This window comes from Lonchura striata, chromosome 3, assembly GCF_046129695.1.
Source record: "Lonchura striata isolate bLonStr1 chromosome 3, bLonStr1.mat, whole genome shotgun sequence".
NCBI lineage: Eukaryota > Metazoa > Chordata > Aves > Passeriformes > Estrildidae > Lonchura > Lonchura striata.
Window position 1 is genome coordinate 49,167,128 of NC_134605.1, and position 25,804 is coordinate 49,192,931.

Consider the following 25,804-nt stretch of genomic DNA (forward strand, 5'->3'; position numbering starts at 1 on the left):
TTGGTTGGGAATTGGCCACTAATCAAGGCATTGCTTAGAAAAGGAGTAAATTTCAAATTCATTAAGGAAACAATTGCTTCTCATATTCCAGTTCTTCTAAAGGAAGTGCCTAAAAAAAGAAATGCTGTTTCCAGGCTTGTGAAGAATCAGGATAGCAAGAAGCAGTGAGAGTCAGACATTTCATAACGGATACTCAACAGGCAGGAGTAAAGCTGAGCAGAAATGTGCATGCCTCTTCCTAGCAAGGGAAATGTACTTGGATTTTAGTTTGACCTTCTATTAGACTGACACAAAATCAGTAACTCTGGGTTGGAAAATTATTTCAGGAAGGGGAATAAAAGATTACTAAAACCTCACATTCCCTTAATGAAATTTTTGAGCCCGCATACTTTTTTCATTTTTACAAAAATACATCATAAAGCACAGAGTGACATTAATGGAATATCAATTAAGAGTTTCTCCTGTGTTCTTGTAATACTATTCCCTTTCCTATAGGTTACCTGTCAAAGAATAAAGTATGTAGATTAAAAGCTCTTACACAGTCTTGCGTTATGACAAGTTGTAGTAAAATGTTTGCAGCTTTGATATTTTACAGCTTGAATTTAAGTGGAAAATTGTGGTCTAGAAAATACACTTGATATATGGAGATGCGCTTAAGTTCTTTATCCTTTCTTTCTTCATCTTAATGAAAAATCTGTGCTTCGAGCAAAGACAAATTCAGTGCTGGAATACCTCCTCCCATCCCCTTGCTCATATATGTACAACTTTAACAATTTTGGGCTGGGTCCATGCTAAAAATTACGACCCCAAAAGAAGAGGGTTTGGCAAGAGCTGTGAAGCCCTCAAGAGAGTGAGACTTCTTGGAGGTATATTTGTATTTCACACACACGGCAGCATTTAAAGAAGCCATTGAAACATTCAGCAGGTAAGAAAATCCTTCTTTTAACATAAGAGCAAATTCTCTGGCATATTGGGAAATGATGTGACCCAGTAGGCAGTGTCTTATGAACAAGGTACTTGTAAGGCAAGCCAGAATATAAATCAGCTAGTCACAAGCACTGTCTTACTCTAGTTAATCTGAGATAGCTGAAGTTACCTTTTTCCATACCCATAATACCTGACTGATACTGATGTTTGCTATCCTGGAAGACAGGAGGAAAAAGAGCAATGCTGAGCAATGGCAGGATGTAAATGGATGAAATAAGCACCCATGAATCCAAACTTTGAAACAAAATTGCTTATTTGGAAAAAAAAAAATTGTTTACATGCAAGTTTGAAGGCTTTGCATAAGGCAAAATTTGATTATTTACTCAAAGCACTGGAGTACGTAGAGTTGTCATAACTGAAGCCTGAACAACTATTGGAAATTTTGAACTAAATAGACTTACATGGTTCTAAGTCCAAGTTTATTTAAGACGAAATGTTAGTTAGGTGAAATTTTTCTCTTAGTTTGTGAACCTCAGCATTTCTCCAGATATCAAAGGTTTATTGTAGGGGCTGAAAGTTCTCCTGCCTGTTGTTGCAAAGTGTTTTATGGTCAGAGGTCTATGCAAATTGTTTGTTCTAGAGAGGTAAGGTTCTTCATACCAACCACAAGGTAAAAGGAGGCAATTACCGAGAAGAGATGAGAGCTAAAAAGATACATCTGTATCCCAGAGAAGGATGTTGTGTTGACTATTGCATATTTCACATCTTCTCCAGCCATTTATGGAAATTTGAGTGATATGATTGTTACAGAGAAAGGAAATGGGACCTACTCAATGAAAGTAACAAGTGCAGCAAATTTACCAGCATGTTCTTAGTGATGGTATAGTGAGTACATACAGTTGAATTTACAGAGTTACATCCATGTAATTTTTTCCCGGAGGCAGGGCAGTCAGCTAAATGACTGCATTTGTGCCATTGCAATGAAAGTTTCCTTCATATTTCTGCATAAGATATATTCAAAGAAATTATTCTTTACAGACAAAATACACCTTTGGCTATGCTTTGTGTTTTCCTTTGTGTTTTCCAGTCTCATTTTAATAAAAACCTTGAAACCATGAATTGAGCCTGAGATAGAAAAAGAGTTGTGTCTAAACAAATGGTCAAGATTTCATGAAGCTGTACGGGTTCCAAAACAGGATATTATGGGAATGTCAGACAAACATAACTACAGGAACTCTATCTGCTCGGCTCATGATAATGACAATTAGGATTTTGTGGGAATCAATTGCTCAAAGAACAGTTTTTGAAAATCATGAGAAAGGTTGCTACCTTCTAAGAGGAATATTATTCCACCTTATGAAGTTGATTTGTTAACATGATTTGAAGACAAGATATCTAAAAACGTTTTACACATTTGTGTGACTTTCTTGCACTTGCATAGAAAAGCCAAAAAACTAAGACATTTCATAGCAGGGTGGCTTTGCTATGTTTAGGTGTTGTTTGTGGTGTTTATCTTCCCATTTTGCTGAGGTACAACAACCCTTGGGTACTGACACAGTGCTCTGGTCTGTTCACTGGTGCACGAAGGGTCTTTCCACATGAAGCTGTGGAAGCACTACAGTCGGTCTGCAGCTACAGACCATTCCGTTAAACTGCTGCTGCTGCTGTGCAGATCACAGTTCATATACACACAGCCATTTTCTGATACTATATTGCCCATGTCATAAATGTCACAGATTGATGCAAGATTTACAGAATGAATAACAAAAAAGGTTAAATGCATCTCCTTGCCCAAACTTGCTAGCTCCAACTGTGAAAATATAAATGAGAATCACTAACAAAAAAAGTCCATACCTAAAATAATCTATAAACTTCTAAGTAGGCCAGGGAATCAAGAAAAATGAACCTTGCTATGGACCAAAATGATGGATGGAATAAATTATATCATTCTGGCATACTCAGAGGAATATCTTCATATTAACTCTCTTATGTTTTAAATTCAGCAACTGTTCAATCTAATTTTATGCTTGGTACTGATGAGAGCTGTGGAAATGCTCTTGGGTGACAAAATAATAAATAAGAATTAGGCTAAAATTGGAAAATTACATCTAAACATCAAACCAAATAGCTAACAGACAGAAAATGCAGCATATGCAAAGCTGGAGTAATGCTTTTATGGACACAAATAGTGTGCAAAAAGCATAAAGCTACACTAAGCAGTAATTTCTCTGTATTATCTAAATTATATGTGCAAAGACTTGATTTATGCATTCGTGTTGATAAGTATGTGTTCAAATGTAAGGGAATTGTTTGCTTTACTTTCAAAGCCTAACCTCAATTGATCTGTATCTTTGACTAAAAAAATCTTGAAGTCAATGCTCAACAAGATCAAACTGACTTTTTGTTACTAATTAAATGTAACAAACTGTTTAAGTGCATATACTGTTTAAATATGACAATAGAAAAAAACATAACAATCTAGAAAATGGCAAAACATTGGCCAGTTTTGCTAATAAAACCTAGTAATAGAGATAAGAGTTGCTTTAAGACCACTGTGTCTTATGAATACTCAATGGAGGCATGAAAGGATATGAAAACTCTTGTTTGCTCTAGAGCCCTCCCTTTGTGTGATGTTAGCACTCAGATGCACTTATGCAATAAGCCCAAAGATGGAGTGAGAGAGCCTTTTATAGCACTTTAACAACTCAGTAGGAAAACAAACTTCAGTGAAGCAATCCCTGGGTAGGTTTCAATTAATAATGGACTTTGTACTTCAGCAGCTGAATTAAATGTATTTATAAAAAAGAAAACAAAGAAACAAAAAAAATCCCTGTGTTAAAATAGAACCCACCAAACTAAATGAAAGGAAAGATCTCTGTCAGTTCACTCTCATAAGAGAAACAAAGGTGACATCCAAGTCCACAAAGGTCCTGCCTTACCCACTGCTTGGGTACATCCTGTGTCAGCTGAGGGTGCTAAACAATAGCAGCTGCCACAGCTGGGACCAGACCCCTGATGAGTGAAACATGGAAAATCCTTCCAAAAGCCCCCTTCTTATTTGTCCTACTCTACACAGACCTATCTTTAAATTCTGGAACGATCTGGTTCTATTTGGAGTGAAACAAATGAAGGAGATCATAAAGGATCTTATTAGTTACCACTTAATCTCTGGCAAGGTTTCAGCAGAGCTCCAGTTGCAAAAGGATGAGGTCTACAGCCCTCTATGTCAGGTAAATTCTTCATTAAATTCCAATCATTTGTATTAGGCTTTATACATACTAAAACCCTGGTACTGAGACCCAATAGTACCTTGCACACCAGATGTCTGTGAGTAACAAGATTTGTCATCTCCTTTAGCACTAGAAATGTATGAGCTCTATGTAGTTCCTGTCCCAGTATAAGATACCATGTGTATTCCTGTTATACTAGTATTATTCCTGGCTGTTGGACAGACTGGTCCATGCTTTATGTTTCAGAAAAAAAAGCCAAAGAAATCTACATCACCAAACACAGTAACATTCCCACTTCCCATCCTCTGGTTAAATAGTTGAGATGAAACCTCTTTACCTTCCAGGGGCATCTCCCTTTTCATCAAACCAAACTTCTTCTCCAGAAACACCAATGAATGAGGATTTGAGGAGGAACTCCAGGAGCTTGCTGCCATCAATTGGCTTCATAGCATCACACAGTCCAACATGTCCAGGGCAAAGGGAATGATGCATGTTTTGTAGCCCATAAGCCATAGCGTATATCGCATTGATGACAAATCCCATTTTACTGTCCTGCACATAATTTTCTTCTAAGCTCTCATTGCCTACAATGGTAAGAAAAAAACCTGTTATTAAAAAGAAAAATGAAATTACACGAAAATATGAATAAACAATTATATATATAAAGGTATTTCCTTCTTTCTTTTATAAAGCTTTAGAGCCATAAACAAGGTGCTAGTCAGGGATTTTAAATAAATAAATAAAACACTTGCCCAGCACCACCCCAGAAATCTTGACTTCATTAAAAGTTAAATGCTTCATGAGAAAGTACCTGTTTAATTAAGTTGTCGTTTTTCATTTTTTGTTCTTTTGAAATTTTCCTTGTCATTCCACAGTGTTATATATTTTAGGAAAGGTTAATAAAGACAATAGATTTCCATTGAAACAATTTTTAAAGTAATTTTCTTGAAAAATTGATGTTTTTGTTACATTTGAAGGTGGGCTTTTTTTTTAAATCTCGTTTATCTGTGGGTCAAGATAGCAATGTCCCTTTCAGCGTTAATAACTAAACAATGTAAATCAGCATCACTTCTCAAGTGATAAATGTTTATCAGAAACAGTCATTTTAGCTAAAAGTGGTACTAAGTATGCCAGTATGGGATTGCCACAGAAAGTCAGCCAAAGTTTGTAACACTGAGTTTTTGTGTAACTGCAGCCTGAGCAAACACTGAAGTCTCCTTCCTCTGACCAGAAACAACGTGGCAGTAGAGTTTTTCTCACACACAGGTTTTCCGTCTGATCTGCAGCTGGGCTGGCACTGTCAGAGGATGTTTTTGGCTGCACATCACATCAGACCCTGCTCCCTGCTTGCCCTCTGCCAGCTGAGCACTGCCTTGTGCTGCAGAGCACTGCCAGCGCTGACCCACCGGCACTGCAGGGCTGTGCTGGGGACCCCGGGGCAGCTGGAGGTAAGAAACCTCCTTGGTTTGATTTTCCCCTTGGGTCATTCAAGCACAAAATGCTCCAAACTGCAAGTTGTTTTTATCTGCAGGTCTCCCACGTTACTCAATGTTTAACAGGCAATTGCAATCCAGTCTCTGTTATTTTGTCTCGGGAACACCTTGTGTGCACCGGGGAAGTAGGATGTGTGAGAGACTAGGTGTTAACTCTCACTTCTCAAATCCAGGTTGGAGATGATGTTTGTCATTTTAATATGATGAAAGGAGGTAAAAATCTGCAAGTTCACCAAAACTTTCAAGTTAAAAAATAACTCCTTACCTAAATGTAGCTATGATATGGCTTTGAAATCAAACCATGAAGACTGTCCTTAGATCTATCATGGAAAAGGCTCTGATTTGGCAGACCTTCTCAGTTTGTTTGCCCTAAAACTCAGAAATTTCTGCTGGGAATTCATAGTATAGCAGAGATCCCAAATGCAGGGATGTCTATCTTGCTTTCCCTATGTTGCATTGCAGCTGGGCAAGAAAATTTTGCCTCAGTAACTATTTTCCAGATGAGCTTTACATAGCAAACAGACATGATGGTGAATTTAAAAAGCTTTGTGAATATAGTATAATCTGACTGAATGAGTTCATGTGCTCCTCACTACCATACACCAGCATCACCAAGCAAGGAGCAGCTTGAAAGAAAGGAGAAAAAAAAATTCTTTCCAGAGGCAACAGATCTGCCACTTTCTTTGTGAGAAAAGGTTCACAGCTCCTATTCAAATCACATGAAACAAACACCACTCAGATTCATGTGGAGAAACACAGAAAGAATAAAAAACCTTGTATGCGAGAAGACAGAACAATCACCAAGGGAAGCAGGGAGCATGTCAGCACTTGTGTACCCTCACTTATGTATAGCATAGCCTTGACATCTGTATGCTTCTATATACTACTATATAGTCTCAAGAAATTATCTGTTGGCGTGTTTCATCAGCTGATTAGTCCCATAGGACTAGCACACTGAATTTATCACTGATCCTGCTTTCTTGTAGCTAGAAAATGAAATTGTTCTCAGCCTCTAAGTGAATAAGACACAGAAAGAACCTGGGCTTGGCACAGCATTCTCTTGTGAAGCTTCTAAGCAGTGGATTGTGGAAGAGATCACAAAAAACAGATAGTGCACAGCACTCACTGTCTACCCTTTCCTACATGAAAGTTGATCTCCGCTCTTCCTCAGTTTTTTTAGTTAAATAAAGGAGCATAAACATCAGTAATGCTTGCAGGAGATAAGAATAGCATCCATGTGTTTCCCGAGGCAAGCCTCCATGTAGGTGATGGAGGTAGAAAACCAAATGTAACAGGATTTACCAATGTTTAAAAAGAGGCCATATCCCTTAAGTATCTATTCACTCAGCAAAACATGCTTTGGATTATCATATTTCAAGATAATATGCATACCTCCAAAGAGAATAAATACTTGATGGTTGAAGGATTTGCTTTTGACTATTTTGGAATGAACACCTAAATTAAAGTTGCAAACATACAGTCCCAGACTACGGAGATGACTACCTTAATGTCACCTATAGACATAATTGTTTTGTATTGGAAAGCTACATGTGAATTGTCTGAATGAATTGTCTCCTGATCAGTAATATAAAAATCCTTTTATGTAAATAAGGTATTTACCAGTAAATCCAGAATGCGAATCATGTTTTCCCTAAATTTAGCTTCCTAGAGTCAAAATTCACTCTATTTAATTTTCATCATTATAAGTTATTGATATACTTACGCATTTGAATTTGTAAAATTCACTTAAGACAATCAGTAAGAGATGTGTGGGTTTTTAAAACAAAATAAATTATATAATTATGTTCAGACAGACAAAACAATGTTCAATTAACTTTTCATAGGGCAAGTTTTTAATAAATGCAAAAGTATTACTATATTTGTCATGTGCTGTCTCTATAAAGTTGTAATTTTCATCAGTAAGTCTTTGAAATGTAACAAAGAGTAAAACATACCCCTGAACAGTGATTTTACTTTTTTTTTTCTTTTTTTCTCAGTCCTTGGAAGAAAATATGATCTACAAAGACTAATAGGAAAATATTTTGTTAGCTTTCTTCCTTTTTGTTAAATTTTAGAGACCTTATCTTTCACTAAGCAAAAAAACCATGTAAGTCATAAGTCATGTGAACACTGGATTAATTGAAGTCACTCAAATTAGACCATTAATTTTTGGATGACCTTGAAGTATTCAGGTGTCCTAAATATCATACCTAATTTTCTATGGGATGTAATGCAAATCTTCCTTTAATAATTTAAGTTTAACAGCTTCCAGTAGTCTGGGTCATTTTTTTATCACAGTTTTGATTTTAGTCTGTTTCTGACGGTAAATCTTAGAAGATGAGGGCACATACACAGATGCACTACTAACCAGAAAGGAAAAGAAGAAAAAAAAACCAAACAAAACCCAACAAAAAAACCAAACACCACATCCTGGCTGCACACAACTGAAAAATGCTCTCAATAATGCTAAAAGTGATACTTTTATACTGAAATACATGTGGAAGGCAGAAAGAGAAAAGAGTCCAAATTTTCATGAAACCCAACGTTAATCTTTCCATTAAAGCTTCAGCTAAGTCCTTAGAAGGATGTGACTGTGAAGCAGCCATGAATTTAGTTTAGTGCTTTTACTGTGAAGTCAGTGTGGAGCTAACAGTGCTCTTGAGAACAGAGAGTGTATTTTGCAAATCCCACTTGAAAAACTGAAATAAAGAAAAAATGTGCTATTGGAATTATGGCAAGATGAGTTAACTGTCATGTAGAAGTAAAGATATGAGATGCCTCTTCATATTCAATATAAAACTCAGCACCAAGTATTACTCGTTTGTAGTCCTCAGAAAGGTTAGGGCAGGAGGGAATTTGTGATGGAAATAAATGTAAAAACATTTTGGTTGGAGAATCTAGCCAGTTGGCAAATTTTGAGCAAACACAGACATTTGATAAAGAACACAGTCTGTTCATAGATGACTCTTGATTAGCTTAAAAAGCCAAAATCTGTTCAGCAAAATTGTTATAAAGGATAATATTTCAACTAGAATAGGCAGACAGTTTTATGATTTGCTATGGTCATCTGCTGAATATTTAGGGTGAAATAAAAAGTTACCAGCTGTCATAAAAACTATCTTCATTTCTGGTGGTCCTGACAGAGGTATGAAGTTCCAGGACTACCATATTTCATGGGAAGGCCAAATGAGATTTTTGCTTTGTTGTAATTTACAACACGGGTGATGGTTGCATTGAATATGAGTGCTAATTTATGCAAAAAAAATAAATCTGGAAGGGCAATTGGGGCAAAATTTAATTGGGAAAATGAAATTAAGTAAAAAAATCTCTCATACTTGGGTTGCATATGCCAAGGCGTAAAGAGGGCTCCCACCCAAAAATGCCAGGCATGTACTGAGTACCCAGGCTCATAGCGAATGTCCATATGCATTGGACAAATTGTGGAGGCAGGTTCCTTATCCTCCCCTTCAGTCCCAGCATACACTGCCATTACCACAGGGTGGCCAAACACTGGAAGAGGCTTCCTACAGAGGTGGCCAATGCTTCCAGCCTATCAGCAGTTGGAGCTACTTAACAAAGCCGTTAACAATCTGCTTTAACTCTGATCAGCCCAATGGAACTGAAATTAAAAAACTCCAATGAAACAAAAGAACCTCCAGTGGCACTGAGAAAATTTGCTCATCTTCCTCTGTGCAGGTTTGTGTAGTGAGGTGCTAGTGTCATAGCACATCCTTGGAAAACACTGGAAGTCACATATCTTACACGGTCTCATGCTAGAGAAGACCTGACAGACTTTGACCACGACAAATTTGTGTCATAGGATCTTGCAAAGAGCAGGGCAGAAAGTCATTTTGAACTGACCAGTCATTTTAAATCTGGATCCCTAAAGTTAAGAATTAAAGGTTATCCTGGAAACTAAATGGCACATTAATGATGATGAGCAAACATAGTTAATGGTGATTTTTGTAAAATCTTAGTATATTTAGCTACTTAGAAACTTGGAACCATTTCAGTTAGATGCTTAAATATTTAATTATGGTTTTATCTTTGTACACATAGAGAAAAATGTAACAAATGCTACATTTCTGTTTTGTCACCAATTCCATGAAAAAAAAATATTTTTATTTAAAACTATAGAATAATTTAGGTTCAAAAAGAATTTTAAGATCAGTGAGTCCAACCCTTAACCTGACATTGCCAAGTCTGTGACATTCACATTCTCTGGACAGAGAGACATAATTCTGTCTCTCAGGAGAAGCACAGAGAGAAGAGAAAACCATCTTTATCTCTACTCCTTTGTTTTCCCCATGTGGAGTGGAGATTGTTTACCTGAAGCGATTGCTTGATTGGATCCTGGTGAAGGTTGATTGGGTTCAATGACCAATAGGATCCAGCCGTGTCTCAGATTCTCAGGAGAGGGTCATGGGTTTTGTTCGGTAAGTAAGAAGTAAGAATGTAGAATAGGACAGTACCTCTTTAAATACTTTATTAATGTAGTATAGTATAGTTTTAATAAAGCTATCCATCAGCCTTCTGATCTGGAGCCAGACATAATTTCTTCCCATCGGGTGTTGCCTGATTTCTGATACCAAGTCCACCAAAAAACCCTTTAATATCTTTTATGACAGTAGCCAGATTTTATGCTAGTTGGGCTTTGGCCCTTCTAATTTTCTCCCTGCATAACCTCATGAAATCCTGCTGAGTTGGTTGCCCCTTCACTCAAATGCCATAAATGCTCTCCTTTTTTCTCCCTGAATTACAGCCAAAGGTCTCTGCTCAGACAGGTCCCCAAAGGTCTCTGTTCTTCTTCCCTGGCTTATCTTTCAGCACATAGGAATATTCAATAATGGCTAATCCTCTAACAACCATGCCAAACTATGATTGTATAAAATATCTTTGTGAAAGGTTTCATTTGTTTTAACTCATTTGCCATTATTGATTCAGATGTTTTAGAAACACTGCCAGCTCAGTCCCTCTTATATTCTATTTGTAACAGCTTTTTACATTATCTAACTTCAAAGTTAACAACAAAATTATTTAACAAATTTCACTTCAAGGCATTTCAAAATGAGTAACAGAGGTTATAATTTCTCTAGATGTGATCAGTACAACGATGGTGTGTTTAAAACCTGTACATCTTTTGGTTTTTTCTCTTCATATCACCTTTTTGATAAGAAATACATTGTGTTCACTGATATTGTATGGCTGAATGAAATCCACACATCTTAAGGGTAAAAAGTGAACTTTTGTTCCTGTTGCTGTACTTGTTATATCCAATAACAAACCACAGGCAACAAGTCATTTATTCTATATGAAAACATCCAAAAACTTCTTCCAACCCACAGTCAAATATACAGTAACAAGAATTCCTGAAGTTGTATTTTCCTGTGTAACTGCCTACTTTCCAAGACATTTCAAGCTGTAGCTGACTACCTAAGAGGAAGAGGCCAGGAAATATTATTTGGTAACCCGAACAAACAATTGTGGGTCAAGGGCACAGGTTCTACTTGTCATGGGCTGTCTCGATGACTTTGCTGTCTCTATGTGCAAGCTATAATGTGACCACCAACAATTTGTGGAAAAATTATCTGGGGGGACATATTTTCCAATCCAAAAGACGTTCAGAAAAAAACAAGGCTTTGTTTCATTCTCAATTTTAAAAAATTTTGCAATTTTCACGAGAAAGATTTGATAGGCTGAAAAATTTCCCACAGACACTGCCACTGTTGAGTCATGACCACCACAAACTCCCAAGGCATTCAGAAGGCTAAGTCCATTTTAGTAATGGACCTCATTGCTTTTTATGCTCTAGTTCACTACAGGTGGACCTGATTGGTCCTTTAATTAAAACACCATGACCATTGGCTAATTAAGAAGACACCCTTCTTAGTAAACTACCTTATAGGCAAAACTGCTTATTATAAAACACCAGGGGCAGATTGTTTAGAATTCTTTTCTCTCTCCCTAAAACTTCCCAGGCTGACTCTTGGGAAAGCTTATCTAGCTTTCCCTCTCTCTGACCAGAGAGCTGCTACTGCACAGACCACAATGAATGTTGTGGTCTATATAACAAATAGACCTATAACAAATGATCCCATCATGGTAAATTATTGTTTCTTTTATCGTTTCTGTTCCCAGAAAACCAGTTACTATACTGTTCAGACAGAACAGGATATGTGCAATGGTTACCACTTTACTTCTCACTTCAATGTCTGTATCTTTGCATCAGGGAGGCAAGTCCAAGAGGCAGCTAAATTAAGTGAAAGAGAGGAGAGATCCTTGACAGGGATCCTGTACATGGAGGATAGAGTTATCAAAAAGGTACAAGATGAACAGGAAACTCAGTTTCCATTGTATGTGAACTATTTGTTTGTCTGGACAGAGCTCCTGTATTTGTTAGGTAAGGCTGAGGAAGGATGTAGAATTGTTATATAAGAAAAGATCTTTCCTTAATGTCCCCCCGAGCATCATGTTGCCACTCCATAGGAAGCAATGCATTTCCCTATCTAGAACTGCAAGTTTCTCCACCTTTTGGCAAGAGAGGAAGTTTCACAGGAGAAGCTAGAAGTTGAAAGAATATCTTACAATATGTGGGTACTACACCAGATTTTGAAACATGCTGATAAACATCTAACATCTTATAGTACTCATGAAGCAATAATGAAGTTCACGGGGTTTCAGACTTTGTTTTCAGGATATCATTACATCAGAAAGGTTTTGCTTCCATTCTTCAAATGGTTCTTATTTCCCCAAGCAAAGGGATTCAATTCATGCAATTATATTTGATGTATTTTTCCCTGAAAAGCTAGGATACAATTACAGTCACCAGTTGAGACACCCTGCTATTTTCTTTCTGAGCATGGTAAAATCTATGAGACTCTTAAATACTACTGCTTTGTTACATCTCGTGAATGTTGTTTTTTAATTGGGATTACTGCATTTCTATTCTTGTATAAAATTAGAGAGAATAGAAACACCCATTTGAAAGCTGGGTGTTCAGCAAAAGCTCCTGAAAAGTCTACCCTAGAATTCTCTAAGGCATTAACAGGATGGTAATTGCAGCAGTATTTGTATGGAGAGGGTTATTTTTTATCACTAGCAAAGTTAGTCAAATCACTAATGAAATTTCTTCTCTTGAAATAAAGTTGATATTGAATTTAAAAGGATTTGGGGTTTTAAAATTTATTTTTACCAGCATATCTTTTACAGATGTCAACTCCATGGCTAAAAGCAACCAGAATGTGAATTCAACCATCAAGGTACAGGTTCTCCCTCATTTCGGATTTCTAACACCTAAACCTTTGAAGATCAGTACCCATTTTATATGTACCACAAGTGTCTCCAATTTCCTTGCTGCTTTTGTGAGTATGTCACGTTATTCCCCAGTGTACACAAAGAAGTTCCTTTTGTCTCTCTCTGTGTGTCAGAAGGAGTAGGGAAAGATTTAATTAAATTTACTCTCTTGGTTCTCCATATCATATTATGTAAGCACATTAGAGCTTTAAGGGCTTAGTGTCAAAGACTCTGGAACAAGTCTGGCATACACAAATACAACAGTACCATAGTGAAGCTGAAACACTGTGAGGAGAAATGACTGTACAAGTTGCTGACTCACTTATTAATCAGATGTAGAGTGAGTGTCAGAGTCTCTAAGCACAGGGCAGGAAAAAGGGGATCCAACAGTGATGCCAGCCCTATGCCAAGCCTGAATTCACCACATGACTTGGGAGCAAAACAGAAGGAAACTGATCTAACTCTTCCTTCATTTCCCAGTCTGCAGACTTTGCTAGATGGATACAAGAGTCTGAACCTTGATCCCTCATCTGCTCTTTCTGCCTCTTCCCATGCACATTCAGACTCTCACACAACTACATGACTCCAGGAGAAGTAACAAGTGACAATGCACATAACTCATGCTTATTCTGAGGGAGATAATGAGGATGTGTTCTAATGTGCCTTTGTCCAGGAGAGCAGACAGTCTCCTTTCTGTGACCCACAGAAGTTAAGCAGGGGTGAGAAGACTGTCATGCTCCTAGGGCTGCCTGCAACCTCAAGTGAATGTGAAGATTGGGCATGCCTTATGCCACAGGACAATGCAGGGCTGATCAGACAGGGCACATCTGGGTGAGAGATAACATATTCATAAGCACTTATAGCTGATGTGCAATGCCACAACAACCCCTGTCTGCCTTCAGGAGAGCCTGGAGAACAGCTGGAGCCTTTGCAGCAATTGCCAGCATGCCTCTGTCAGAACCTCATCACTGGAGTGAGAGGCTGTGTCGGAGAAAAAATTCCTTTTCCCCTTCTCTGTAAATCTGCATTTCCTACTCTGTCTCTGGTTTTGTTTAGCAGTAAAAGAAAGGACTTGAAGGGAAATATAATGCACCACCTGAGGGCCATGCTAACAGCACATCTGTCTGCATACCAGAAGCCCCAGGACAGTGCTGTCTCTTTCTTCTTTAGGCTGCCCCTGGCAAGGTGTAGCTCTCCAGCACCACAGGTTTTGCAATCTACACAGATTGTTCCTGTGCCTTTACAACTCCTGTCACTGAGACCTGAAGAAACTGATCACAGAGTTGAAAAGTTGCAAGTATGTACGTCCACAAAAGTATGTATAGCAAGAAACTAGGTAACAAGCAGAGAAATTCCACAAGTTCATGTACAGGGGGACATGCTAGTAAATGCAGGCCTGTAGAAACCCACTTAAAGCAGATGGCTTGACAGAAGTTCATCAGCCTAATAAAGCTTCTGTAGTGGATGACACGGCCTAAAGCTTCTGTGTTTCTTTCCACTAGGCTAAAGTTCCACATAAGAAATTTTACTTACAAAAAATACAGTATTTATGGCCCTATGAGGATGATATGCTGAGATTCCTTCCTCTCTAAACAAGCCTTCAAGCTGGCATTTGAAACCCCTTCTGTACACGTTCATTGCTATGAACTGTTAAAATCTGGCAGGGCATTTTATCATTGCTTCGCCTTCTACCTAGCTTTTAGTGGAATGATCTTGATGAAATAGCTCTGCAGTGAAGACTGGTTTTAATGAAATAAAATGTGAAGGATCTACAAAGTATAGCTCAGTGCAAGGTGAAAAAAACTCAGCCCACTTCAAAGCATAAAAAAAAATTAATACCCGTGATATTTGTATGCGCACTTCAATGAAATCAGCTTGAGAAGTACAATTCACAGAGTGTTGAACAGTGAAGCAAGATAACAAAAACCTCCCAGAAATGCTAAGTTTTGAAGTTATTGATCGCCTCATTTTGGCTATTCTCTTAATTCCTGTTCTTTGGAATTAATACACTGGGAAACAACAGAAGAAAATAACTGACTTAACTGAAATAAATCACTTCCTGTATCTTATACTCCCAAGTAAGCATCAGTACAAATGGTTTGAAAAGAAGCATGACTTTTGTATTTATGTGCCATCGTTTTCATGGCTGCAGTCATGTGCCAAAACAGAAGTATACTTAAAAATGCCATAATGAAATAAAGTTATGATCATTCATTTTTATGCATACTCTAATGAAAATGTTTGGAATTAACTCCATCATGAAGCAAGTAAGCTGTAAAGATATTTCATCTACTTGCAGATCATAAAAATAATTAATATTCAGCTATTCTGGCTTATGGAAGTTCACCCTGATTAAAATTCTGTGATCACATATTGGAAGGCTCATGGAACTGACCAAGAGAGCGCATGGAAATGCAGTGGCTTAGTATGGTCAAATACTCAAACATTATACAAAAGGCTTTAAACTAGAAATCAATAAAATATTGATTCTGAACTTGGGCATCCATCAAGTCAGAAGCAGTTTACACTTAAAAGAAATCTATGCTAATTCAGATAGTTAGGACATGACATTAAATTACATATTTATTCTAGGCAAAACAACAAAAAAAACCAAACAACTATATAAGAGAATATGAAGTGATTCCAGCATCTTGTTTTTTTTGAAACAGAGAGCAATTACTATGAGAGCTTGGCAAGTAATTATTATAATTAATTTGTTTTCCTCAAATGCTGGTCTGTGTACAGTCTGCCTGCAAAATGACCACAATATGTTCTTTTACTTATTTGAAATTATTATTCACCTTCTGCAGTGACATTTTGCAGTTCCTATTTTAATTAGAAATTAACATTTCATTCTATAATCAGGAACAAAATATGCCAGATGATCTTTTTCTTTGACTCGTTTGTATATGTAATCAACAAAGATGCTGATTTCAAATCCTAATATATAATTTGAAATCCATCTTATTATTTCATTAACTGACTAAAATTTAATGCCAACAAAGGCATTTGGAGGGTCAGGCTCAGCCTTTGCATTTAAAGGACATAGGCAGCAGCACAGTTATTTTAAGATTCACAAGCAGTGGGAATGGAATGGAATGGAATGGAATGGAATGGAATGGAATGGAATGGAATGGAATGGAATGGAATGGAATGGAATGGAATGGAATGGAATGGCTTTTGATCTGTCTCAGTGTGTCCAGAGGCCATATTCTCAATTTGGTATAATGGGTTTTGTTGGGCAGTTATTTTGGGGTGGTGGAGGTATTATTATTATCATTACTATTATTATTTTCTCTTTTCTTCTGTCCCTTTCTTGGGAATATGAAAGAAGATAATTTAATTTGTTGCTATTACTCTGTCTCACATAGCTCTGTCAGTCAGAGTTTAACAATAAACTATCTCTGAGCCTCTCTCAAACTCTGCAGTGTCCATGCTCCCAAGACCTCAGGCACCAATTTAATCCTAATATCATTTAATGTAGTTATTATCACAGAGACCTTGGATCTGCCTTTGTCTCTTGCCTTCTTCACAGCCCTCTCCCTGTGCCATGTTAATCCTGACCAAGATGCTCTAAGAACAGGATTCCACAGAGACCATTTTCTACATGACCTGAACTCCTGGGGAGAAACAATTAAAAAGTAAGGAATCCCAATCTTGAGTCTTCCCCTTTCCCTTAGGCAGCTATGCAACCTTGCTGCCTTACTTGCACACTCAATTAAAGACATATTTAGAACTACTATTCTTAACAGATCAGTTATTTGGAAGAAGTCTAGCAGATAATAAGTTGCTGCTACTCTTACATGAGACAGGAATGAACACACTTAAAATCAAATTAATTTATAAATGTAATGGAATGTATACATATTTTTATGCTATTTGGATAGTTTTAATCAAGTTTTCACTCTTAATAAAAAGAAAAAAAGTTGAGACAGATACCCTTGTTAGATGTTCCATTGTAACACAGCACAATAGAAAAATGGAAAGTTCAGGAAATAGGACTGATTATATTTCAGGTGTCATGCTTTTTATATGAAGCCTAAGACCTTATCTGAAAGAAAGAGATGGAACTCAGTAATTGTACTGCAGCTTTCAGAACATTATCCACCATACATTACTCAAATTAGGAACCTGAATACATATTCAGGAACCTAATTAATTGACTTGATTAATGCCTGAACTTCTCTAGCTGCTGTTGACTTTCATAGAAATTATGGGAGATCAGTACCCTTAAAAATCAGGCCAATTTATCTAGGTCTCAGAACATGCACTTGAGGAGTCTAATTTTGAGCATCTTCATCAGAAAATGCTGGTTCAGAGTTGAAAATAAGCAACTTTCATATTAACCATAGAATGTATTATCCCCAAACAGGGCAAAGGAATTTATTCTCAGAGAGATTTTCTTTGAGAGATTTATTCTCAGTATATGTTAAATATATGCTAAATATATGGTACCAGCACAAAACCCAAAACAAAAGTCAGGGTCTTTAGATTAGAGTGGAAAAATATGATGATTGTAATAAAATACACATATTCATCTGTGCTCCTATGTGGCATGGAGACAGATTATGGAACAAATCACAAACTCTCTTCCCTCCATTGATCTAGATTTGTAAATGTCTAAGTAGTGGCAGTTGTCAGTGCATGGGCATGAGATTCTGGGGACTTCAAAGGTGTGAGTCAAAATCTCATGTTAATAGACTAAGTACACCCCTCATGGTAGGATACAAACTAGATTACATAACTGGTCTTTTCCTATCTTAAATTACAGTGGTACTGCATGAGTACAAAGAGCAGCCAGGAAAGATACCCACTGTTTATTGTGCTTTAAATCTCTATTGATTTTAGAAGGGTTTCAGAATTCTTGTCTGTACCACCAATCAGCCAGTACTACTGTTTTTTTTTCTTTCTTTTTTTAAAAATTATTCTAAGAGAACAAACATTCTTCCTCACTTCTGTTCTTAATTCTAAGGTGGTATTAAAACCACCAGCATTCGCTGACAGAATACAAGTTGACATGAACTCCAATGTGCCTTACTTCTGCAGAAATATAGCTTACTCCAAATTTCTCCTTTGCCAAGTTTGCTGTTGGTTTTGAGTTTTGTTTTGTTTTGTTGTTAATAGTCCATAACCTCACACAAGACAGCCTCTGTCCAACGAGCAAAACCCAGGCTACACAGCAGTCCTGCAAACATGCAGCTCCTTACAGAAAAACCCCTGGCTTCCCAGGACCAAAGCCAGATACTATAGCTGCTCTGGAGCTGCAAAATGGTCTTGGCCACCCTAACCAGCTGGGCCATGTTATAAATTAGCAGAGTACACTCAGAGGTTTTGGTGAAATTAAGCATACTTTTCAAATTATTGTTAGGGGCACCTACATGTTCTTTTTAATCCTCGCTTTAAATAATTTAATAACAAATACACAGATCACAGACCCACTTTATTTTCCCCTTAACGAGACACCTGCCCAGAGCTGTGTTCAGTATCACAGAAATGATCCTTCTTAAAGCTAAGCTAAGATTAGAAGTTTTTGAACAATATCTGCACAAGGACAATGCATCACGACTAGCAGCAAACTAGAGCTAAGCAAATCAGAAGATAAAATTAGTGGCCACAATCTGTAGTCACATGTCAAATTCAACAGAAAAAAAGAAGCAATTATTCTTTCTGATCTGAAAGAATTTTAAAAGCATCCATTTTAGCGCACCTCTTGTTTTCCTGGGTGTAGCCAAATGTGACAACACAGAAACCACTCAAGTACTTGAGATCTCTACAAGAAAACGGGCCCTGTGGAATGAATTTTTAGACAAAATAAGCCTAGAAAAAGCAGCCAGACTAAGCTGGCCTCTGCAGAAAGTAGACAGTTCACTGCCTAGCATGATGTGTATAGTGCTACTGCTTTGAAGAAAACAGCCCTGCTTTTCCATTCCTATAGACCTGTGCCTGAACCCAGAGCTAAATGGAAACTTTGAACTTGTTGGTTCCTCCAAAGATACTTTCTACTGCATGAATCTCAACATTTTTAGCTGAAGGAAACATTTTGAAATCATCTGGTCTAGTACCTTGCTGTTTTATAGTGGATTTCTGGCTCAGGCAGCAAATGCGGTATCGATGCAGTATCTTATCATTTTTCCCTAGCTCTCTCCACACAAGCAGACTTCTACACTTCCCCAGACATCCTAGTATGAATGGGAAAACTGAGATTTATTCTAGCAGCACTACTTTTCATACCACACATCTTCCATCAGATAATTCTCCCTGTGGATACTAACACAGCATATTCTGAATAGGAAATTCTGTGGTTTTCAAGGTTTAGGTTTTACCACTCAGGCTCATAATTTATTGTTCTTTATGCCACTGCTTGCCCACAATCTTTTAAGAAGAACCCACTTATTTTAGGAATGCTACTGGCTATTTTTCAGAAAATATCCTTGTATGGAGAGTATCATTAGTCTGCAACTAGACAGGTGTGAGTATGTGGGACTGTGCCTACATGTGTTAGCCTCCCCTGCTTCTCCTTTACACCTGTATTTATGGGCTAATGCTGCCAGTAATGACAACGTGCAAATTTGCAAGCTGAGTTTAAAAATTTCCACCTACAGGTAAATGAGGAAATGGAAGATATCATCTAATAAAAGACATGAAGGGATGACAGAAAACAGTTTGCCTTGTGTTCAGATCAGTTACTTCTGTAATTCCATCTGACTGATTTCCTGGTTTGGTTAAATGTTTATATCTCTGCTAATTGTTCTGATGCGCAACCTGCACAAAAAATTGATTTCTAGGAACAAGTCGATTTTTGTTTTAATTGTGTGCTTTTGTCCTCACTGTGCTCCTGATAAAACTTTAAATCATCTGTGGCAATCTGTGCAGTCAGGAGTGGCCCTGTCTCTCTCTAGGCACAGGAGACAGGAGCCTGAAGGAGGCACAATGATGGGAGAATGATTCAGGTATCCTCTTCCTTAGTAGCACCATCAGTTTGTCCATGTAATGGAGCAGGGTGAATGTCACAAGTCTACCTGAGGATTTTTTAATCCCAGAAGTGCAAGCTTTTACTGTTAAAATCCAGAATGGAAAATGCAGGTGTAGATTCAGAAAACTTTTGTCATATGCTGCTGTAATATGCATGGCTCTGCACACTGTCTTCACTGCCGTTTACAAAGGCACATGCAATTTTTTTCTTATGGGTTCCAAGAGAAGTAAGATATTTATTTTTATTGTATACTTATAGACAGCCTTGTTTAAAAGTATTTTTGGAAACAAAAAATATAAGATAAATAAAACTGCTTTTTTCCAAGCATGGACACAAAGAACTAGAACCAAGTGAACAAAAACCTGGCCATTATATCTTTTCTGAATAACTCACGTGATTTATCACAGATAAGCACATTATTAATCCTCCTCATCTTTAAGCCTTAAAAGCTGCCTGTAACGTTGGGAAATAAAATGAAACTACAACTCCTGTCTCATCTGCTGTAAAAAAGACTTGACTAAGAATGATAGCAACTAGAATATTTTCAGACAAGTTGTCCCCAGTAGGCTTTGATCTAGGTGCCAATGAAATTGCAATCAGTTTTGATCACTCCTGGGATCACTAGGATCTTCTGCCTCATACTGAGGAACAAAGAGTGTGATACAGGACCTAAATACATTATGAGAATGCAAAGCATAGTTGAGCACAGACAAGTCACAGGACACTAAATGTAAAATATATTTTGAAGAAATTATGGCATGTTAATAGCTTAATTCCTTCTTTAAAAGCCTAAAAATATGTCTCCTATACACCACAAAGGTGACTTACCAGCAGTGGCTGACTTGCTAGAGTGCACAACAGCCCTTAGACTTAATTTTTCTGAATTACTGTAGTGGCAGTAATTCCTACTGTAGGCGCTTCTGCTGATGAAAAATCTCATGGGACATATGCTCCATGGGGGAGCCCAGCAGATGTTGATATAAAAAGAATGTTCTCAGAGAAACACCTACACATTTGTTTGACACAGCAGTTTGAGCCCTAACAATGTCTGCTGGATCTAATTTGTCCAACTCTGGAAACAACTCAGATCACCTCTCACTGGTAATGCATTCACTCATCCAGAAAATGTAGATAAATCAAGTGGACATCTGGAGTGCATTGTCCACTGAGATGAGAAAAGGAGAACCTCATGTCATCTCACAGATTTATCAGAAGTAGGGTGGGTCTTGAGAAAAAGTTCTTGATTAGGAGAAGCTCTGAACTCCATTACTGGTGGCCTGGGTGTAATCTGAAAGATGCCTTGGCCAAGTACAACTGTGTCTCAGGATGGAAATATGCAGACTAATGTCTTCTGTCTTCCCACCTGGCACAATAAATGCAGTCAAGGAGAACTTTGCAAACAAAAACAGAAAAACAAACATCATGACAGGGTTGAATAAAGGCCCTCTAGATCTTCTACAAAAGATACTATTATCCTTGTCCTTTTTTCAGCCAAAATCATTGGGAGAGGCTGCAGCCAAGACTGTAATGTTATTTGATATCATGTTACATCATTGCCAAGGTGAGAGAAAGGGACTTTCTCTTATGTTCCCCTCCCGTTGGAGAAAAGGTGATGTGGTGGGGAAGAGTTGGTTGGTATTTGTTGTAGTTTTTAATGTAAATAATCTCTTTGTTCCTTTGTCTTATACCTTCCATTGTAATTATTGTTATTATTGTTCTCCTGTTGTTCACTTTCTTATTTCATTTCTTATCTTAACCCATGACTTTCACCTTTTGTGCCTCTAATTCTCAACTCCATTCCTAGACCAGGAAGGGAAAGGGCTGAGTAAGTGAGTGGCATCTGTATTGGGAGAGTTTTGGCAGGGGCACTGAATTGGTGAGTACCATTTTTAAACCACAGATATCCTATATCAGAAAATAACCTAAAACTTTTCATTAAAATTACAAGAGCTGTACGTCTGGATGGGATAAAACTAATTACTTTTTAATGAGTGGGTGATAATGTTGGCAAACACTTAGGGGTGCTTTTCAGAGAAATCTTAACTAGAGGCTAAAAACACCTGTCTTCAGAACCAAATGTTGAAATGATTGGATAATAGTCCACAGATATAAATATACTATTTGAGCTGGTATGTTCATGTAACACTGCACTGCTTTTTGTATTGCTGTGTGGTCTCTAATGTCTAAACCACCTATTCATTGTGCTCCACATCTCTTTCAGATTATGGCCATACCAAACATAGTCCAAGATCTTTAGAGTCACAAAATAATCTATATTCCCTGACAATTTTATCTCAAGAAGCATGACTTTGCATTATTCATACCAAAGCATAAATTACTCTTTAGTATAAAGCATAAATTTACTCTTTAGCCTTCTTCTCAAGCTTCTTCTGCTATCATCATATTCTGCTCACGATTTAATATGTTATAACAATTTATGGTGGTCTTTCAGAGCTGGCCATGTGTGGTGAAAGTTTATGTCTGCTGCAGAAAGGAGATGGGAAAAGATACACCTCCTTAGGACCAAATTTGACACAAGAATAGGGTGGACATACAGATCCTTGGCAGGAGTGATGGCAAGCAGCCTCCTGTAAAGAGGATGGTAACAACAGCACAACCAATTACTGAGACATGATGAGAAGGATTAATAATGTGCTTATCTGTGATAAATCATGTGATTACCTACCACCAACCTCTACTTGGCACTCATCAGGCTGCACCTAGAACACTGCATACGGTTTGTGACTCCCTAATACAGAAAGACACTGATAACTTGGAGTACCTGCAGCAGAGAGCCATCAGGATGATCTGGAGCTGCAATCCTTACCTTTGAGGGCAAACTGAAGGGCCCGGGTTTGTTCAGCCTGAAGAAGAGATGGCTGCAGGGGAACCTTACAACAGCACCTCATAACCTATAGGGTGGTTATAAAGAAGAGAGGGGCAGGTTGTTCATAGTGAGGTCTGGTGGAAGAATAAGAGATTACAGGCATATCTTGAAACAAGAGAAGTTTAGACTCTCTCTTTAGATATGAGGCCAAGTTTTTTCACATTCAGGGAGAGGAACAGGTTGCCCAGGAACACTGTGGCACCTTGGAGGTTTTCAAGGGCTGATGAACCTGGTCTGAACTGTTGACTTACCATCATTTGACAGGGAGTTGGACTACAGTCTTCCTGAACTATCTTCTAGACTGAGTGATCCTATGATCCTTGTGACTCTGGATGCACTCAGGCTGATTGCTTGCAGTTCTCTTGGGCCAAGACAGGAATTAGAGATAAAGAAATCCTTATGGCATGACCAAAGTATGAGTAAGCATCCTAAAGGGAACTTGGACTATGACTTTCTTCGGAACAAAAAAAATCTAGATTTCTTGTTCTTATCTGCAGCATATACATTCACTGACAAATAACCCTTCTTCACAATGATCAATTGAATAGATGAATGAATCATGAATTGCCCACTTTGTACCACTTTGCTCTATTGAAAAATGTTTGTGCTGATTGCCTGCCAGTGTATTTTGTTGTCCCAGCAGATGAACTGCTGTGAGCATAATCTGTTATTTGCATCAGTTCCATTACCAATTTCATGGCTGCCTCTGTGGTGCAGAGGAGGACTCGGCCCACCTGGTTTACATAAACTCCAGCCACTGTATTATCTGCCAGGAGGAGAATAAGGCATTCTGTAAAAAAGCTTTTAGACATCCCTACAAGTGTTTGCATTGTACTGAGTTTTACATCATTTCTGTGCGAGTATGACTTGCATTTAATTTTGGCCTATGTGGGCTCACCACATGCAACAGAGAAAGATTAGCCAGTGTATTTTTGTGTGGGGGAAAGAAAAAAACACTTCCATTTGGGCTATCAGATCAGGGAGGAGAAAACATCCCACAAGTCTGTTGGAAAAATATCTAAACTCTGTTGCCTGACGTACACAGTCTATCATGTAACTGTGCTGTACACAGTCTATCATCTAACTGTGCTGTCAGTGTACAATCTGCAAAATCCAGAAAAGTCTGAGTTTTCTAATCAACTAAGTAGGAACTGTTCCTTGGGGCAGTGCCTGAGGCTGTATGCTGAGGGAACTTTCTGTCAGGTCCATCCTGAGTCAGATATGGTCTTAGTACCTCAAATTCAGAAACAGCCTTTTTTGTTACGGTTAAAACACTGTTCTGTTCTGACTTTTCATCTGAAGAGCATGAAGAATGGTGTGAATTTCTGAATTCTGCTATGTGTCAGGGGTCCATGCAGAATTGTAAGACATACTTTGTTTCCTGCAGACTGTAGAATCTACATGGGATACGTTACAAGTACCTTAGTGGCACAGAAAAATTTAAGAACAATTTTGTAGTGGAAGTGGTTTTGGCTTACTAGATATCCAGGAAACTCTAGGAGATATCCATATACAAATGTGTGTACGTTGGTACTGTGGTATGTTTACTTCAGCTGGCTGGCAGGTGCCCACCAAGTCACTTTCTCACTCCTCCTCCTCAGCAGGACAGGGAAGAAAAATACATAAAATTAAAATGTAAATCCCATGGGTCAAGATAAAGGTAGTTTGATTAAAAAAACCCAAAGACCATGTATGGAAGAAAAGGAGAATGAATTCTCTAACTCTGTCAACAGATGATGTCCAGTTGCTTCCCAGGAAATAGGGCCTCAATGTGTTGCTTTGCAAGACAAATGCTTTAATAACACTCTCCCACTTTCTCATCCTTTATTGCTGACCACTACATCATGTGGTGTGGGAACTTTAGTCAGTTTGAGTAAACTAGTTTTGCCCCCTCCTGCTGTCTTGCTCACTCCCAGCCTACCAGCAGTTGAGGGTGGGGGTATGGGGTGGGAGAGAGCTTCAATCCTGTGAGAACACAGCTCAACAGTGCCCACAAAACCTGGTGTGTTACCAGCACTTTTCTAGCTACCAATGCAAAGTACAGCACTATGAAGGCTGCTGTGGGGAAAGTTAAGCCAATCTCAGCCAGATCCAATACATCTATATGTAAGAAAATTTCTATACTTAAATCCTGTTGAAGAAGAATGTTTCCTATAGCATCTGGAGAAAGAGGGAAGGAGAGAGGGATAGGGAAAGGCATTCCATTACAAGAGGCACTTGGCTGAAACATTGCAAAGAATGAGTCAGAAAGAGCTCCCACTCATTTGGCTGCCTCCCAAGTGGGAAAAGTAAGTTGTTTAATTTTTGCAAGAAGGGATTATCTAAATGAGCAGTAACTGCAACAGTCTTGATAGATTTCTTCTCTTCCCAAGAATTTTTTGCTACTACTACTTTGTTCTAGTAATCCAGATGAGCTATTCTGAAATTGTGGCAAACTGTTAGGCATCCTACAGCCTTCATGGAGTAGAGAACACTTGGACTTGCTTTCTTCCAATAGTGCTTAGAGCAGATATACTTTTTTCTCCCCAAAATATGTGTGTACATTCAGGGCTCAGTGTAATATGAGAATTTCTGGAGGACAACATCAGTCCTCTCAGAGACTGAATGAGGGAATTCCAGCAGTAATTTCTGTCATGAGAGAAGGGAGATTTCTAGGAACAAGCTTTCCCTTGCTTCATAGGGAGTATGCAATCCTGAGCTGATGCTGACTCAACAGTAACAGGGTGCGAGAAATTGCAGATGCAGCAGCTGTAATTGCTTGAGGAGAACTCCTTGCATATCTATGAATGATAAAAATTGAAACTCACATGCCAGTGGCAATTCTGAATAAATTACTCAGTAAACTGATTAGATTGTATGTGAGTAAATTATAATGGGCAGGCAGTAACTGAAAATTCTCAACAGATACAAACTTTGCTATTAATCTCCTTTTCAAAACATAGGTTGAAATATTGTTAATATATTTTAATAAGGTATTCAAAGAACAACACTGTCTTTTTTT

The 25,804-nt window shown here is 37.9% G+C and overlaps 1 protein-coding gene across 4 annotated transcripts in view; it reads right to left on the reverse strand.

Annotated features, from left to right (window-relative positions):
• Window positions 1-25,804, reverse strand: part of GRM1 (glutamate metabotropic receptor 1) — a 181,616-nt gene that overhangs the window by 40,302 nt on the left and 115,510 nt on the right. For all 4 annotated transcript variants that reach the window (XM_021527014.3, XM_021527015.3, XM_021527017.3 and 1 more), the window contains exon 5: window positions 4,495-4,741. In XM_021527014.3, the coding sequence (XP_021382689.2) occupies window positions 4,495-4,741 (247 nt within the window). The remainder of the gene's footprint in view (window positions 1-4,494; window positions 4,742-25,804) is intronic.